This window comes from Plectropomus leopardus, chromosome 10 (genome assembly GCF_008729295.1).
Source record: "Plectropomus leopardus isolate mb chromosome 10, YSFRI_Pleo_2.0, whole genome shotgun sequence".
Lineage (NCBI taxonomy): Eukaryota > Metazoa > Chordata > Actinopteri > Perciformes > Serranidae > Plectropomus > Plectropomus leopardus.
The window spans coordinates 13,118,313-13,136,972 of NC_056472.1; the positions used below are offsets into that span (position 1 = coordinate 13,118,313).

The 18,660-nt window shown below is 38.4% G+C and overlaps 1 protein-coding gene across 2 annotated transcripts in view; it reads left to right on the forward strand.

Annotated features, from left to right (window-relative positions):
* LOC121949146 (E3 ubiquitin-protein ligase SH3RF3-like) overlaps positions 1-18,660 on the forward strand; it is a 123,872-nt gene that overhangs the window by 98,246 nt on the left and 6,966 nt on the right. The window contains exons 7-9 of one of the 2 annotated variants that reach the window (XM_042494762.1): positions 4,509-4,786; positions 9,468-9,793; positions 18,265-18,638. In XM_042494762.1, coding sequence (XP_042350696.1) covers positions 4,509-4,786; positions 9,468-9,793; positions 18,265-18,638 — 978 coding nt within the window. The remainder of the gene's footprint in view (positions 1-4,508; positions 4,787-9,467; positions 9,794-18,264; positions 18,639-18,660) is intronic. The other variant, XM_042494763.1, reaches the window with a different exon arrangement.

Here is an 18,660-nt window from a genome sequence, read left to right on the forward strand (position 1 = left end):
TTAAAAATATTTTTAAATTTTTATTTCACTTTAATTTGACTGTATGGTGTAGGTCCTTTACAAAAAATCCAAATAAAAATCTATTCCACTTCCAGGTTATAATGCATCAAAATAGAAAAAACACCAAGGCGGTGAATAATTTTGAAAGGCACTGTAATCTAGTGGAAAATCATTTGAAAATCTGTTTAAACTACTTGAAGATATAAAGAAAATCAAGTGTTTTTGACTATATATCTCGATACTAATATTGAGACAATATTGTTAGGTTGACTAACACATTTACACCACATTCCCTTCATTCAGCCTTTAAAACCAGGAAAAGACGACACAATATTGCAATATCCAAAATCGAAGACGATTTCAAGTCTAATGTCACGATATTGATATAATATCAATATATTGCCCAGCCCAAATTAACCAGAGCAAATTGGCTTTATTTCGTTCTAAAGCATGGGAAGAAGGCAATGAGCAACAAAAGGAAGAAATGACCATAGAATTAATAAGAAATTAGTAAAAAAAAAAAAATCCAAGAAAGTTAGTAAGGAAATTAGTTAAAAAAAAAAAAAAAATGAATAAAATAAAAAGAATAAAATCAAAACAAAACAACAAGGACATGAATTTTTTAAGTGCTTAAAATAGAAGAATTCTGTAACATCATTTTAAATGATTAATTATGAGAATTTTCACAAGAGATTTTTTAAAATATTTTTCTTAATCAACTAGTTTCTTTCAATTTGTGGAACATTCTTTACGGAGTTTCTCATTGTCTCTCCCCATGTTTTTTAGAGAAATTGCAATAATTAACTTTGAATGAACTTTGGTTTGAAGGTTTAAATAACTTCCTAAAGGCATCTGAAAGAAAACTAGTGTGTTCCTTTGTTGTTGTTGTTTTTGTTTTTTGAAAATCTGTCTTCATTGATTTGATTAGAAATTAGACTTTGGAAAAACAATTGACATTGTAGAACATTGAGATATTTCTTAGTTGATTCAGGCTCTATCTATCTAATGTTTTTCTATGTTATTACATACTCCGTCTGAAACATTTTCATCAATATGACCATCATTATTGTTGTTATTATCATTGTTACATTTGGCATCCTAAACAGTCTTACTCAGAGCTGTTAAAACCAAATAAAACTGAAAAACGAGTATGCCGAGGTCATATTTGCCAATTTAATTACCTTCATTATTCCTATATGCATGAAAACATCCACAGTGGCTGTTCATCTAATCTGTATTCTGCTCCATGATGCAGTCAAAGAAAAGGGAGAGGGGAAGAAAATGAAAGCAAAGGTGAATAAGAATAATAGAAAAAATGAAAAAAAAAAAAAATAGAAAAAAATGAAGCAGAGGAAGATAATGAGAAGATGAAAAGAATGATGTGGTACTGTAGGGTAGACAGAGAGGATGAGCGGAGGGAAGGGCTGAAACACCGAATGGGGCTGGAGACAGGAAAAGGTGAGGACGGTAGAACGAGGGAGGAAAAGAAATTGAAATAGAAGGCAGTTGAAAGCAACAGAGTGAGGAGGAGAAAGAGAAAGAAAGTGAAAATAATATAAAGAGATGAAACGGCTGCAAAAACAGCAGGTGTCCCTCTCCATTGGATATGAATGGCTGCCTCACATTCTGCAGTTATGCAATCTGAGAGAAAGAGAGAGAGAGAGTGAGAGAAAGAGGCAGGACAGGCGAGTAATCAAATGAGAGGCAATTTGTTATTTTTACGCAAGCATACTCTCTCCGTCTCCCTCTTTCCCTCCCTTCCTCCTTACCTCTCCCTGCTCCTTTGTCTGCAGTGCAGCTCAGAAATTTCTCAATATGATAATGAGAGGCTGCCAAAGATGCCCGCACACACACACACACACATATATATTGTCGAGCTAGACCATTACAGCTAACAAAGCAGCTTGTCATTCTCTCTAAAAATGCAGTTTGAATATTTACATATTTGATGCGTAATTTATTATCATGATTGATACAAACATACAGTATTTGATTCCATATAAGATTTCATGAATGTGTTTTGATTATTTTCATCCTGGATTCATTTGAGATGTTTAACGTTGCAAAACGGCATACATGCTGCTTCATTAGGGTTTTCCACTCTTGTAAGAATGCAGTTTTGGGTCTTAAGGATGATTATCTTTGTTTAACCCTTTGAAACCTGGACGGCCATCAGTTTTTCTTGCATTCAGACGGCTTTCACAAGTATTTAAACCTTTGAAACCCAAGGAAAAGGTTTAATTCTCTTTATTAATATGAGGGGAAAAAAGGCAATAAGCAAACTGCAAGAAATTGGTTAAAGATGACAAGAAAACAACCTGGAAATGAATGTTTAAAAAAGGAGGGACGGAGAGAGGCAGAGAGAGTGAGACATTTACGATCTATCTATTTATCTATCCAAAAAATAGGGATAAATGTCAAGAAACTATATTTCTGATAATTAGAATTATGTGTTCAAAATATTTTACAGAATATATAATACTTTTTTCAGGTAATTTTACTTGTTTGTTTTTTATTCTTTTCCCCCCTTTTTTAAATCAATTTACAGGTAATTTCTTGTACCTTTTTACTTTTTTGTTGCCAAATTTTGGGTTATTTCTTATGTAGTTGCCCATTGTGCTTTCCCATGTTTTTGAACAAAATAAAGCCATTTTCTCAGGTTTCAGGTGTTTAAGTCTTCATAGTTACCGATAGCAGCCTCAAAAATATCTGTATGGACCGTTAAACCTAACACACAGAATAAGCAGCGTGTGTTGTCGATGTAGGGTGTCAAAAAATTCTGTAAAATAACTTTGCTGTTTCTGTTGATACATACATGCAGTACACACAAACACATACACACACAGAAAGCCATAAATCTGGATGTGTGTGACGGGAAGTCGATGGGTGGCCGTAAGAGTGTGAATACCGCCGAGTCAATAATATTCAGCTCACTGTTCTGCCATTCAGCACTCTGCAGACAGAAACTTGAGCAATCTGCAGCTCCATATATGTTACAGTGGGACATTAAGTCATGCTGATCCACCGGTCAGATGATAGCAATGAAATCACTCACTTTTACGGAGAATAATAGTCCTGTTTGTACCTCCTGCTGTTCTATGGACACACGACTGGCTATTAACATTTTGTAATAAACAAGAGTCTGCGGGCTTGCTAGTGGCTCTGTGAGACTGTACTCAGGCACAGCTTTGATTTTGATCTTGATGCTAACTTCAGCATGCTAACACCACAAGCAGGTATAATGGATAACATGCTCAGAAACATAACTTGGCTATTAGCGTGCTAATATTTGTTAATAAGAACAAGGTATGTTCATTTGACATATGACATTTAAATGGAAGTTTAAAGTAAGACTGGTCAACTAACAGTAAGAATGCCCTTCAGAAGGCAGTCAAAATTGAGCACAGGTGAAATATTGTCCCAAAAAATATTGTAAATAAGAGCCATTTGAAATTGTTAATCACATTTTTCAGTAACCAAATCATAATATAAATGCATATAAATGAATTTGTGCATTATCCCGCAAAACATGACAACAACACAATAAGTAGTAGATAGCAAAAAAAAAAAAAAAAAAAATATATATATATATATATATACATATATATATATATATATATATATATATATATATATATATATAATCACAACAACATTCCTTAGGAAAATAAATCTTAGGGAATCACACCTGGTTACTAGAACAGCAATTATGGGGTGAATTCAATATCAGAGCAAACAGCCTGTCCTGTAGTTTAAAAAATAGTCATCAGTATGTGTATTTAAATGTAATTTATGTGTGTTCATTATAAAATAATAATATTTTTAATAAGGGCTGTCAAACCATATTTTTTCTAAATCACAAGTAATCACAGTATTTCACTAGTTAATTGTGATTAATCACAAAATACTTAAGTGTTTTGATTACGATTAAAAAAGAAAAAATGCATTATGTTCAGACCTTAATTGCACTGTGATAAATGCTGATTGCCCTCATTTTAAAAGTATGTTTGGTGTTGACTAGAGGAGGTAGCAACGTTTCATTGACTAGTCAACTAATTGCGCACATCCCTAATTAGCACTAAGCACAAAGTGAAGCTGAGGCTGATGAGAATGTCATTAGTGGTCAAAGTATTTACTTGTACACAAAAGTTTGGGAGAAATTCTAAATTTGAACTGATGATGATGCTAGATAAAATTTCAAGGGTTCAACAAAGTTAGTCCAATTTAGCCTGATGGCCACATGAGTGCACCAAATTTGATGGCAATACAGTGAACAGGTTTTGAGATATTTCACTTTGGACCAACAGTGGCACATATTGTGATTCGTAGAGCCACTCCAGTTTTCATTTATATCACAGAAACGCCCTTGTTTCTAAAACACCACACTTTTATTAATGTATGACTAACACTGACAAAAGCAAAAATACCCCCCCCCCCAAAAAAAAAAACATCACTTTAAACAGTTGAAACATACGAACCAATATCTCTCTCCCATCTCTCCTCTTTAGGGCTCCATTTGGAGCTGGTGCTTCTCGAGGCTCGTGTCTGTCCAGTCCAGTCGGTGGAGGAGGAGGAGGAAGTGGGTGTAGTAAAATCTCCGACCCTTCATCACCAGGTTCCCCGGGGCCCTCTTCATCCCGTCCCTCCACCCCACTGGTAAACTCAACCAACTCTGTTAACCCTGCCAGTCCGGCCTCCACTCCGCAAACTGCCGCCGCCCAGCTGAAGAACTGCCTGCGCTCCAGTCAGCACACGGTTAACCAGGCACGCACCTCAATGCAGCTGGGTAAGCAGAAACACACACACACACACACACACACACACAATGTTAGAAATAAACATAATGGGTTTGAATCATTAAGCACTGGATTCATCGAACATTCAGAAGCATCTGTTTTCAGTTTTGATCTCAATCACATGTTGACTGATTATCATGAATTTACATAATGGCACAGCTTCACTATACCACAGTAAATAAACAATTTATAATCTTCTTGTCCAAAGTGGCACTCAAGATAGAAATAATTAAGAACTCAGTGATTCACAACACTTGTGGAAAAACAAACAGACTGCTATTTTGCAAAAGAAGCAGCCACATTAAAGCCTCACAGCAAGACACCATCAGAAAAGAGAGGTGAATCTTGTTGGATCCCTCCAGAGAAATGTTAAGCAAGCGCAAAGAAAGTCTTTAATCACATGGAGAAGTGTCTGTCTCTTGTATTTTCCCAACGTCATGCTCTGCAGCATCACCCCATGCGGTAAGACTGCTCATCAGCCTACGGGCTTACAGGAGCAGAGTGCAGATCATTTGGGTCCTTGCCGCAATTTATCCCTTTAGTCTCTGATTACAGAATAATAGAATATTGATCAGTCATTAATTCAAGTAGCCTCTGCACCGTGTAAAAATTTGCAAGCATATGCTCACAGCAGCCTCTTTAACCTCCAGTTTCGTCAATGCTTTAAGTCATGTGGAAAAAAAAATCAGAGCTGCTGAAAGTTGGTAGAATGCCCAAATTAATGATTCGGATGAGATCCAGTTAGTGCAGCACATGGCCAAAAGTTTGTGGAGATTTGAGCATTAAAATCATACCAGATGAAAAGCATCTAAGTGAAGTCAACACATTCTCAAAACCAAACCCATCAAATACAGAGGCTGGCCCACATGTCAAACTGTGATGATCTACATACGCCTTTAGCATTAGTTTTAGACACTCAGGGAAGTCATGTCAGTTTCTTCTTGTCACGTGCATACAGGTTATTTTCAAAACAAACTTCCAACTTAGTTTTACTTAATTTTTAGTGTTTGTTATTAGGTTTATGCAGCAAAGGTACTTGGTTAAAGCCAGAAAAAAGATAAATTATTTAGGTCTAAATAAGTATGTTTGTTCATAACATACCAAACCATGTGTCGTGAAATATGGACTACATTACGTAATTAAAATGACTTAAAATTGACTTGGTTTTGCACGGGACACAAACAGCAGCCTCCTGGGTGAAAGTCCTGTGTTTTACTGACTCTTCCACCCCAATCTCCCGATGCAGACTTTTATGGCCTCATACTACATCACTTCCTCTCTATTGACAACGTGGCTCATCTGGAACAGTGTGGAGCCCATCAAGCTGCTCAGGTTCCAGTCTGTGCCCCAGCCCTTTGCTGCATGTCATCCACCTTTCTCCCTTTCCTATCTATCTGCAGCTGTCCTATCAATAAAAGCACAAAAATGCCCAAAATAAAATGTTAGAAAAATAAATAAATAATGATGTGGTCCTGTGCATCTAAAGCAGACACTAAAGGGTGTGTCAGTATCAGACCATGAGGACCACTGACTGTATTTGACGAGTCAGGAGTTACAGTTAAAATGAAAAAAAGTGGCCTTCCGTTAATACATGCCTAATAACACTGCAGCTGAATCTATTCTCGCCTGGGCTCCTCCTTGTCTCTCCCAGCACTCTGCTGCTTCTCTCCGCTAGCAGCTCCTTACGTTTCTTGAGGTTGAGCAGCAATATTGTCAGACCTGATAAATTTATTATTTTTATTTATCAGGATAATGCTTGACACCAACACTCATCGCACTGGAGGAAATATACTGGAGGTTTAATGGAGTGTAGGAAGTGCTAAAGTTTATTTTCTTCTTCTCCTTCCATTCTTTGTGAACATAGTCAAGCACTGCGACAGTGCCGGATGGACAACTACAGTCATTGCATTTTTTAAAAAATTGATAAAGATGTTGAGTGATTATATTGCATTAGTTCTTGTCGATAAGAATCTTGGAGGCCTGGAAATCAGCAGCGGTCGCCACCAAAATATGCAGCAAAAACCCTGATCGATATATTCAATACATGTATCTATACTGATGCAGAGTCATATGCACCATATCTCTTTTGATTACAGACATATCTGACTCTTAACCATTTGTCAAGTTTCTACAAATATCGCAAAATTTTACAGGAAATGTTGTGTCCACACTTTACCTAACCTTGTGATGCATTTATTTCAACAAGGCAACTTTGCCTTCATGAGACAGGAGAAACATTACAAAGGTAATATGAAATGAGGGGAAAGAGCTGAGGGGTGACATGCAACTCAAACAGGGGACATCGCAATTATATTGTCAGCATCTAAATCCTTAAAGGCCCCCAGAGTGGACCCACACTGCATGTCTTTTCATTGTTGGAATAGAAGAGAAAATAGAGACGAGCATGTAAACTCTACACAGAGAGAACCTGAGAGGGGAGGGCGGCTGTGAGGTGACAGATTCAACAACAAAAATATCTTACTGGGAACAATTTTGTATATGTGAACCCCTAAGATACTGTAAACAGAGCAAACATCATGCACCGTCCTCACTCTACCTTTCCTCTGCACTGTATGATCGCACTGAATCATCTCTGAACATGAGCCACAACACACAGCTACAAGAACATACTGTAACTCACAATAAAATTATTCAGCACAGTTGCAGTGACACGCACTCAAACTGTGCACATATTCTCTGCACACAGCACAAAGACGTCTGAGAGCTCTGATCATGCAGTGGTACTGTTTGTGCCTGCCGCACACACAAACACGCGTGCACACCTGTGTCTGTACAAGGTCTAGATCATATCAGCCTTGTTCTCCACTCAAAGTCTATTCATCTCCACAGAACCCCTCTTTCTCCTTCCCTTTGTATGTTTTTTTTCTCTCTCTGAGAAAATAATGGTGACCGTTTCTTTTGGGAGTCTGTAGAGTACACACTGTGAGAACACTTCCAAAAATAACACACACACACAGACATGTGCACTCCCACGTACATACACACACAAGTGAACAAACACGCAGACTCTGAAACACACAGCTGAATGACATCACCGTGCTTTTTGTTTTATGGAGGCGTAATGACAGAGCTCCATGCCTCTCTCCGTCCACCTCTTTTCTTTTCTCCCTCTGTTTTTCTCTCACTCTCACATACACACAAACACACTCACATCTGGTCTCCATTACAAAATAAAGTATGTGCATAGTTCTGGCATTTAGTGGCTTTATCACATGACCAGTGCGCCTCTATGGATTTCTGCCTCAGTACTGCAGTGTGGAAGAGCAGGTGGCTTGCAAACACTGTGTGTGTGTGTGTGTGTGTGTGTGTGTGTGTGTGTGTGTGTGTGTGTGTGTGTGTGTGTGTGTGTGTGTGTGTGTGTGTGTGTGTGCGCGTGTGTGTGTGCATGCATCAGTGTTTATGTGGGTGTATATTTTTTGTACTTTTATCCTCATGAGCACCAAATGACCTCATAAATTTAAGGCTGAGAAAAGTGCTCCAAAAGGTCTGTATCCCTAAAAGTTCAGAATAATGGCCTCGGGCTCACCTTAAATTATTCACAGTATGTTACATACATTCTCTTTTAACCCTTTGAAAAATGGATCGATTTCTCTTTTCTTGTTCTTCTCTCACACGCCTTTCTCAAGTATTTAAACCTGTGAACTCAGAGCATGTTGGTTTAATTTCTTTCAGAAACAAGAGAAAGAAGGAAATGAGCAACCCGGACAGAAATGTCCCTCAAATTGCACAAGATTAATGGATTTAGAAAACTATAAAAAAAAGAAGAGAAAATGTCCAACAAAACTATGCTCATAATTATCATAGTTATATCCTGAGAATTACAAAACATAATTATTTTTAAGCACTTTTTTCAAGTTATTTCTTTGTTTTGTTTTGTTTTATTTTCCTTTTCCAATTTCTTTTTCTTTTTTTGTGAAAATTTCAGGTAATCTTCTTGTGCTTTTTACTATTTTCTTGCTGAATTTGGTGTCATTTCTTCTCAAGTTGCTTCTTGCTTTCTTCCCATGTTCTTGAAAGAAATCAAGCAAAAACTGTAGGTTTCGAAGGGTTAAGCAAGGTGTTTTGTGTATTGAACCTCATGCTCTCAGTTTGGCCTTTGCTGTCTGAGTTTGTTCGACCAAAAATGAGCAGCTGAGGTGAATCAAAGACTCTTACAAGACCCCACACTTTTATATAAGTAATTCATAAATAATTGCGTCCATCTCTTGTATCTCAGGTTTCTCTGCTGTCCCAGAGCATATGAGGAAAGACCTCAGCGGCCTTTACCAACTTTTACTGATGTTCTGCTTAAGCCTTTAAGACTTAAGCAGAATAGTGTGTCAAGTAATTGCATTTTGCATTACCCTGCATACCTTACTGTAATCTAAAGTTGACACGAAATCATCCAATAGTGTGGCTGCATCTTGCAGGAAACAGGGATCACTTCTTTGAAAGTGTATTTGTTTTTATTAAATTGCTAAAATTGAACAGTCCTGGACAAACTGTGTGTTCGTGCAGCAGCAGGAGGAGCAGACAGACCTGAATATTTTGATATCATATCTCTCCTCGGATATTGAATGTTCCCAAAACATTGCCACATTTCCTCTCAGGAACTGTGATGACTGTACTTATTAAAAGTTTCCCACAATTGTGTGTTTGTGTCTGTTTTAGTCCACAGTCCTCCCGCTGGAAGCCCAGAGCGCCCCACGGTGGCTCTCTCCCCCCTGCGTCCTCAGAGTTCCTCCCCTTCACGTTGCACCGGCCAGTCGGGTCGTCCCCTCTCCATGGTGTCTCCAGGACCCAGCTTAGGACCGTCACCGCTCTCCTCCCCTGCCTCGAGGCCCCTCCTGCCCCTCTCTTCACCTCTGTCCTGCCTCACACCTCCTAACGTGTCAGCGGTACTCCTCAATGGGGATCCAGCCAGTCCCCTGCAGCCGCCATCGCCAGGCCCCTCCCACGCCTCCACCCAGGGCGTCCTCGCACCCAAAGCAGAGAAGGTGAGCCTCATCCTCACAAATAACTACGAAAGCACATTTTCAATCAGAATTTATTATCACTGGTTTGTTTTAGGAAAGCCATTTTGCACTAATATTAAACAGTTACACTGTGAAAAATCTTCTACGGGAACAGATACTGATGTTGTCTCAATTAACCCGATTTGCATGCAAAAGATTTATTGTGTTTTGAGAAATGAGAGCATTTTTTCTCTAATAGAATAATTGGATGTCTTGCTCTTACAATGCAACTTGTTTTCTCCACATGCATAATCAAGAGCTGAATGTAAGAACTTCACACTTGTTTTCCAGAGGGAATTATAAGCCCGAGTGCATTAGGACAGGACAGATTGTAAGAAAACGCCTCCGCAAGAATGAAAACAACATCATTTGATCAAAAAATAAGTCTTTGAATGATAATTGGTTCAACATATTTTAATTAATGTTAATTTCAGTGAAATGAGAGCACAGCCTCCTGACTGAGGCTGCAATTAAGACTTTTTTTTTGTCATGGGTTAGGGTTAGGGTTTTCTTGAGTTTGTCATTCAGTCTAGTCTAGAATGTAAGAAAATAATGAAAAATGCTCATTACAGTTTTCCAAAACCCAACCTGATGCTGTTATATAGCTTATTTTGTCTGATCAGCGCTTCAAAACCTCAAAAGTATTGATTTTCTACCACAAAACACAACTGAGAGGCTTAAACTATGGAAAGTTTTGTATTTTTGCTTAAAATGTCATTTAAGCAGGTAATCGATTATCACAACTGTTGCAGGCTAATTTTCTCTCAAATGACTGATTGATTAGCCAAATTATTGTTTCAGCTCTAATAAATCCTTTTGTTGAAAAATATCCGGAGTCAGGAAGCTGCTTTGTGAGAGAAGGCAAATCAATATGGCAAAACAAATACTGAGTCTGTGTGAGTTCACACCTCTTTACACAACACTAAGCTATACTGGGTCACATGTAAGTGTTAAAGAAAAACTTCCACTTCCAGTCCAGGTGTTATAGTCATTCTGTAAATAAAACTTGTCACACATATTTTATTTGACTTCAACACCACATCAGGTGATGAAAAGGTGTTTTGTCTTCCAGCTTTCAGATGACTTAATGTATGTGAAACCTGTTTAGTATGTGTGTGTGTGGGTGTGTGTGTGTGTGTGTGTTTGTGTGATATGCCAGTGGTCCTTTCCTACCTCAGTAAGTGTCATTCACGGAGGCAGCTGGCACAAACGCCATCCTATATATTTGTGAGATCTGCGGCGTTAAAGCTGTGGATGTTAAATCGGGCTGCGCTGACAGTGAGGGATGGCACCGAAAGCTCGCATCTGTCTCAGCTCCATTTGTTTCACTGTTGGCTCCACTGTCTGGGACAGCTAATCTATGGCTAGCTGACAAACAGCTCATTGACTATGGAACAGCGGGCAGCGGCCTTGTTTACATCGTCACATATAAAGAAGGCTTGAACCGGATTCAGGATAATTACTCATACACTGAATATATCTCAGAAAAGTTGGAACATGGAAGTCAAAGTGCTGTATACTGTATGCTAAAAGGGTTATTTGTAAAGTTGTCATCATTGTGATGTCAAGGAATTTTTTGAACTTATCCCAAGTTCAAAAAAATGTCTTTCTAAAAAATCCAGTTTGTTTTGGAAAGATGTTTCTCAGCTGTCCATAAATCCTAAATGACGACCGGCCTCACCCAGCCTAAATGAGTTGTTCCTTTACCCCAAACAACCTCTCACTATGCATTTGGCTGTAGCTGTAGCTTCCAATTAAAATCTAAGTGCTGTTTCTGAAGCTTTTAAGGCCTGACAAGATTAAAATGCAGGCAGAATAACAGACTACTTGCCAGTTTTGGGGGGCAGGGATGCTCAATAGATCAAATTTAAAGATATTTTCATAAAATAAACAACTGTTGTCAGCCTCAGTGCCAAAATATTATATCATCATGTATTCCTTTAAAAAATTGTTCAGTCTAACCCTTGTTCACAGCTCTTACCTTTACTGCTTTGAGCTTGGCAGAGCCGAAGCATCAGGTTTGAAATCAGGGCAGCGAAGATGCCGCACAGAGTCAGTCTTTGTTACAGAGGAAATGATGAAGCAGCCATGATAACTGTCTGGCAGACACAGTTAGGATAATCTCTGCTCGACACACTGTCACACTGTCTAGAGCGCAGCCAGCATTACAGACACATATCACGTTGGACACTGAGATGTGTCTGTAGACCGTACCAAGAAGTCTGTGCACGCAGGGCAGCTGCCAACTCAAAGGCTGTCAGAAGTGCCTGCAGGATTTCAGAGGGACCCGAAAAATCGAAAAAGATCTTGAAAAACAATGTTTACTATTTAGACAAGAGAATTTAAAGCCTTAAAATTGGATAACAGTCCTTTAATTTTTACCTTACTGTGTGCTATTTTTGCATTTATTCTTTGCAAATAAAGTCTCACATTTTACTGCTAACTGGCATGAAAGGTCCAGTGTGTAGGATTTAGCCCACATCGTACAAGCTAAACACTGACTCTCGATAGGGCCATTTGCATTTTTGAAAACTGCAGACAATTCAGCTACTGGTAAAAACCTCCTCAACATATGGATCTTAACATTTCAAAGAAAAAAGGTCAGCAAACAGCACATTAACAGGTGCTGGGCGAGCCGTCCGTCTGACATATCAAACAGCATTTAAGAAACACTATTTTGTAATGTGAAACTGCTTTATTCAGTGTTTTTACTGTTTTTTATCTCCTGGACTGTTTGTTTTGGAGAGAAAGAGACCTCTGTGGACGATCAGCTGCCAGTAGAGACATCCTTAGCAATAAACACTGAAGGAATTCTTACCTGGATATGTTTCAGCTGGTTGCATTCCTCAACACTAGATGCCACTAAATACCTCCAACACACTGGACCTTTAAAAATGTTGACACCCTGTCCTCTCAGACATGGAGTTTAATCTCATGCTTCCAACGTGAGACACTCCTTCAGTCAGACCACCAAATTGACAGCTGTGAACAGGAAAAACAAGTACATCAAGTTAAGTATGGAGTTACCATGACAATTTTATTTGTTAAGTGTGGGCGAGGAAATAACTGAATTAGCGGTGGGCAAAAACCGGCATCCAGCGGATCAGTCCTCTCAACCCTCTGAGCGATCTTTACATAGCTGCATGTATTCTGAGCTTAAATTCAACACCTGCATTTGTCCATGAACTTAGCAGCACTGGATTCCCCCTTGATGCAGTTGTTATAATTGACTGTGTGCTATTCTTATCATTGGAATAAAAGAAAGGTGCACACACAAGTATAAAAACTATATATTCATATAGCAGTATGTAAAAGAAACAGAGCGAGTAAGAAAACCCAGTTTCAGCATCCTGCCAGTGTGCTGCAGAGCAAGGCACTCCTCCTCTGCTAAATTACACCTTAAGTGTGTGACAGATTAAATTGTGAGTGTGTGCTGCCATCTGGTGTTTTGCTGTGGTACAACAGCAGCAGTTTGACTCAAGCACACACAGGCGAGCACACACACTCACAGGAGGCAGATTAAGTCTTTAAGCCTGCACATGAAAGAGGAGAGGGAGTAATTATTCACTTTATCTGTCGCTTTTCTGTCCCTCTTTCTGTCCTCCCCTCTACCTGTCCCCTCACTGAGTCCCTCCTTCCCTCTGTATCTCACCACTTTCTACCCTTCTCTTTACCTTTATTTTCCTCTCCATCTTCATCTCTTTTTCCAAAATTAAAATTCAAACAAGCTTTATTTGCATAACATGAAAGAAATCTGTGCGGGCAAAGTGGTGGAACATTACGTGTACAATCAGAGAGAGAGAGAGCGCATTATTAGATTTATGTCAAAGGTATTTATGTTTGGGGGGTGTTAAACATTCATAATCTTGTGAGAAATGATCAAGACTTGGTATTTAGGAAAATGCATATCTGTAAAGCAGAGGTATATGGAGTGCAGGAGCAAAGAATGCTGTTTGTTTTCTATTGAGGGTCTGCTGAGTCAAAGTGTTATTCGGCCTCTCTTGCTTTGTAAGCACTTTTTTTTCTGTGCTGTCCCATCTCCATAGTAAGACTGGTCAAAAGGACTATGAACTGTTATCGTTTTCCTACTAAATTATTGGATTTTGATTAGGTATAGCAGTACAGTTTTTGTCACTTATACCAAATATTTAGTAACTGTGTACTTGTCCGTGTAGATGTATGAGATTAGTTGCAATGATTGAATTTAGGTCTGATATTCAGTGTGATTTGTGGGTCATAATATCTCTACCAAATTGCTTAAAGTCCTGTGAATTCAACATACATCAAAGTTAAAAGCTCTGCTTTTTTGGCCTTATTTCATTTGTTTATTTATTTATTTATTTAAGATTATAAAGTAGGCCCTGGGTTTGCTGCCATAAAAGACATTTCGAATTCCACAGTGGTGCAATCAAGTGATTGTTTGACATTTAACACATAATTCCTTTTAAATATAGAAAAAAAAATGTTGGACCAACTTAATTTTTACTAGTCATCAACTTAAAAACAAATGTTCATAAATATGTACTTCAAATAACCATATTTATGAACACACGTTTCAAGTCAATTACTCATAAAAATAAAGTTTTTCTAGCATTTTTTTTTTTCACACTCACATTAATTTTAAAGCGTCAATAAGGTAAAATGTCATATCTTTGCTGGTTTAAGCCTCAAACATGAGGACATGCTGCTCTTCTCTCTTTTCTACCATTGTTAATGAATTACGTTTAGGCTGTTAGTCCAACAAAACAAGCAATTTTGCAATGATATAGCGTTCATATCATATTTATGATGGCCATTTTCACTAGTTTTTACAATTATTAATTGATCAAAAAATAATAAATGGATTAATACATTGTTAGTTGCAACTTTAGCCAAAGGTATACTGGGTCATTACTTTTTGATTTTTTTTCTTTTTCTTTTTTTTTTTTCTTCTTTTGTTCAGAAGTCAGGTTTGCTTTTCGTAAGCTTGTCTCAGTATGGAGCCAACTGCAAAGACTTGCAAATTTGGTGTGACAGCTGGGCGTAATAAATAACTGATTAAAAAAAACAAAAGCAACGCAGATATATCTGATATATTAACCGTTTGGATGCATCATTTGTAATGTGATTAAAAGTCATGATTATCCCAAGATAAGCTCTCAGTTGTAACAGACTGAAGAGTATTCAGGACATCAAATGCAAGATGCATCAAAAACAAGATGAAAGGAAATGCTTGAGGTGTTTGTGTGTGAAGACAAAAGAAAGAAGTCATGAATCATTAATAATCAAGGTCACAAGGGTTGCACTTACAATGTGAGCCATTGGGATTCACAGGTTCAGGTGTTGGTAGCTGAGAGCACGCATACACATAAACAAATATCAAACACCAAAACCTGACAACACCAAATCTGTGAAGATTCTATTTGCTTCTGAGGTTCCTGATGTTAAAAAGAATTAGAAATATTATGGTTTAGTAATGTGGCACCTGGCACTGATGCATGTGTTGAACTGAAACAGCTAATTATTGAGTTTTTAGATCTTGGTGCCGAGTTTATCATTTGTGTTCCAGACTCTGTAGCACAGGTACACACTAAACTATTTTCATTCTCTGCTTTTGCTTTTGCTGTTGCTGTTTCGGTGATGACGCTTTGGTTCAATGTACTATTCAGTTTCAATTACATGCAAGTTGCCTGAGCAGCTATTCGTGCAGCATATGGACACAGCTGCAGCGTCAGTATTTTGGTTTCTGTCCCACTTATGTTCTCTGAAATGTTTATTCATCAGCTACACACACAGAAAAGAGAACACTCAACACATTTTTAAGAATATTGACAAGATGTGCATTGTGGTAAAGCAATATAAAGTCTGCATATACTGTGGTTGCAGATGCTTTTCATGCTGCAGCAGATCAAATTTATTATGTTTGCTGTAGTTTGGATATCATTAAGTTACACATTTCAGCTATAAATCAGATATTTTTTTGTCCGGTCTCTTGGAAGCAGAGACTCTAATTTCTTTTTCTCTTGCTAAAGAGAAGGAGGCTTGTGTGGTCAACAGGTCACTAGCTCTCTGCATGCTCTGGTTTCTCTCTGTCACTCTTTTGCTCTGTGTTTATTAACAGCCACTTGTTTTAGAAGCATCTTCCTCTCTGCTGCTGTCCTGACTCTATTTTGTCCTGATTTAAACATGAAATCACATGTAAGTTGTTTTTTTTTATTACAAATAAGAACTGCACAGTGGGAATGTTGAGTTTTCCATTTTGTTTTTTTAGCTTTCATGCTTGCAACTCTATGCCGTTGCCATGACAACTGTCGATCATGGCATTGCAAAGACAGTGTTTGACGGAAACTGAATGTTAAAAAAAAGTAAAACGAAAAAGATGCTTGATCCAGCAGCCCATGTATAAAAGAAACAGATGGCTGAGGCAGAGACAGAGCTGATACAAAAAACATGTAATTATGCTCAGGCATGCTCAGTATTGATCCATGCCGTCATGACTGAGACTGTAAAATCAGGCCAAGCAGTAAAAGGCACAAAGCTGTTTTGTCCTCCTGATATCACACAGGGTTTGACTGAATGGACAGTGTTGTGCAGCCTTTCCATAATCAAGCATGAACGAAATACAAATGGAAAAACGTGACTTTGCCTTTGCCCTACCACAGTAGATTCACATGTATTCAACTTGGAAGATCGTTAGCTGATCACCTGTCTGTTCACAATACACATTGTGGCTGAGCAGGTGAAAATTATTACTATTATCTTAATTACAATTCTTTTCAACTCACATCAGCATTGTTACCTTCTCTCTGAGCTGCGAGGGAAGGTCAGAAGATAGAAGAAAAGGAGAATTAGGCTGTCTGATTTCGATGTGATGGTTGATGCTACCTGTTTTGTTCATGAAAAATAGCTCACATTAAATTGCTATGTGAGGAAAGATTTTTTTACATCTTAAAGATGCACCCATAGACTGTAAAAATAATGGACACAGCTACTGTAATGTCACCCATTGGTTTGTGGACATTTGACAAGTTTGTCATTTCGACCATCACCATCTTGGTTTTTAATGTCAGAAGTGAGCATATTTTGGCGAGAGGCTGGAGCTGTGGAGGAGTGAGGGGTGGATCTGACTGAGAAGCCAAGGACACTATTGGCACACAATCAGACAGCAGCCCATATTTAATAATGCTTAACTTTTGGCCTCAATGAAATGTCAGCAAATGACTTATGAAAAAAATTTATCTATGTACAGTTGTCATGAATGTTGAAATTAGCTATAGAGACCGAAACTGTTTTTTTTCGTTGTTTGTTTGTTTGGTTGGTTTTTTTTACCAGCCTGTAAATATGTAACATGGGGGTCAATAGGGACTGACTCTGTTTTGGAGCCAACCAACTCTGTCAGATGCCAAACTGCAGTTTTTGGCACTTGTTAATTTGCTTCATTTTTCTGCCCTGGAGGGCTGGGTTATATATTTAATAATATTTTACAGGATAAATACTATTATTAACCTTTTTTCAGGTTATTCCCTTGTTTGTTTGTCTATTTTCTTTCTTTTTTTCAAATATTCAGGTAATTTTTCACATTCTTCTCACTTTTTTAGGCAGTTTTTTTTGGAGGTAATTTCTTCTTAAATTGCTTATTGCCTTCTCCCCGTGCTTTTAAAAGAAATCAAGCCAATTTGCTCAGATTTCACTGGATTAATATGACGTAGGCTATCTATGCATACACAAACAGAAATATGAAAACGACAATTTGTGGTTTTACAGGAAGTCACTTGGTGTAATAATTTAATACCAAACAATAGGATCATTGATGTAAAAGAATCTTAACAAAGACATATAACATATTTTAAAGACTTAATGCTAAGGTCAGTTAATCATGTTATAGCTCCAGTTCTATGACATGAGATGGGAATAGACCGTCTAACTCTGGGAAAGAAAGTTAATGTTAATTCTTCCCAGAATTTTGAACTATACTGAGAGAGAGCAAAATAAATGAGTTGAACATGTGCAGGGGTGTGTCCCAAGTGTCCTTCTTACATAAACAGTAGTGAAACAGCACAAATAAGACATTTAATGTCATTCAGAGTTCCTGAAACTTTTTATCATATAAATATTGACAGGAGAAAAGCTCACCTCGCTTTGCTGTCTGCCCACTTATAAAACAAATGTGCTTTTATTGCCTGTTAAATTCTTTATGTCTGATGGAGTCAGCAGGAAAACATTTTTTTTATTTGTTTCATAAATGTGCTTTTTGATTAATGTGTAGAGGGTGTGTTTGTGCCCTGTGGTTTCTGGTTTCTCTATGTGGGAGGAAGAAAAAACAAATGTTCTGTAGAGGTATTGTTTACAGAAACAGCATTTCTATTACCATCTTGTCACTTTTCAAGATAGCCTTTATGGAACAAGTATACCAATATATCTCACCAGCACCTCCCTCTCTCTCTACCTTCATCCTCTCTGTCTTCACTCCTCAGAAGGAGAGGAAAGCAGGAGGTTTATTAAAGCTCTTGTCGGGGGCAGCAGCCAAGAAGAAACCTCGCTCACCTCCCTCCTCCCCGCCCACCCATGACCCCTCATTGGCCGGTCAAGGCGCCGTGGCCACCGACCCGGCCCACCATCCTCACCACCATCACCACCATGCCCGCTCAGGTTCCTGTCCCATGGCGTCACAAGGGCGAGCTGGCTCCTGTCCAATTGAAAGTGAGATGGCAGGTGCCATTGGGCTAGAGCCTCTGCACAGGAAGTCCGGATCTCTGGATACCAACTTCCCCTTGTCACCCCCGGCAACACGTGCCAGCAATGCTTTGATGGTGCTCCGGCCTGAACCCAAACCCCTGTCCAGAGAGAGGTACATATATGCACGCACACAC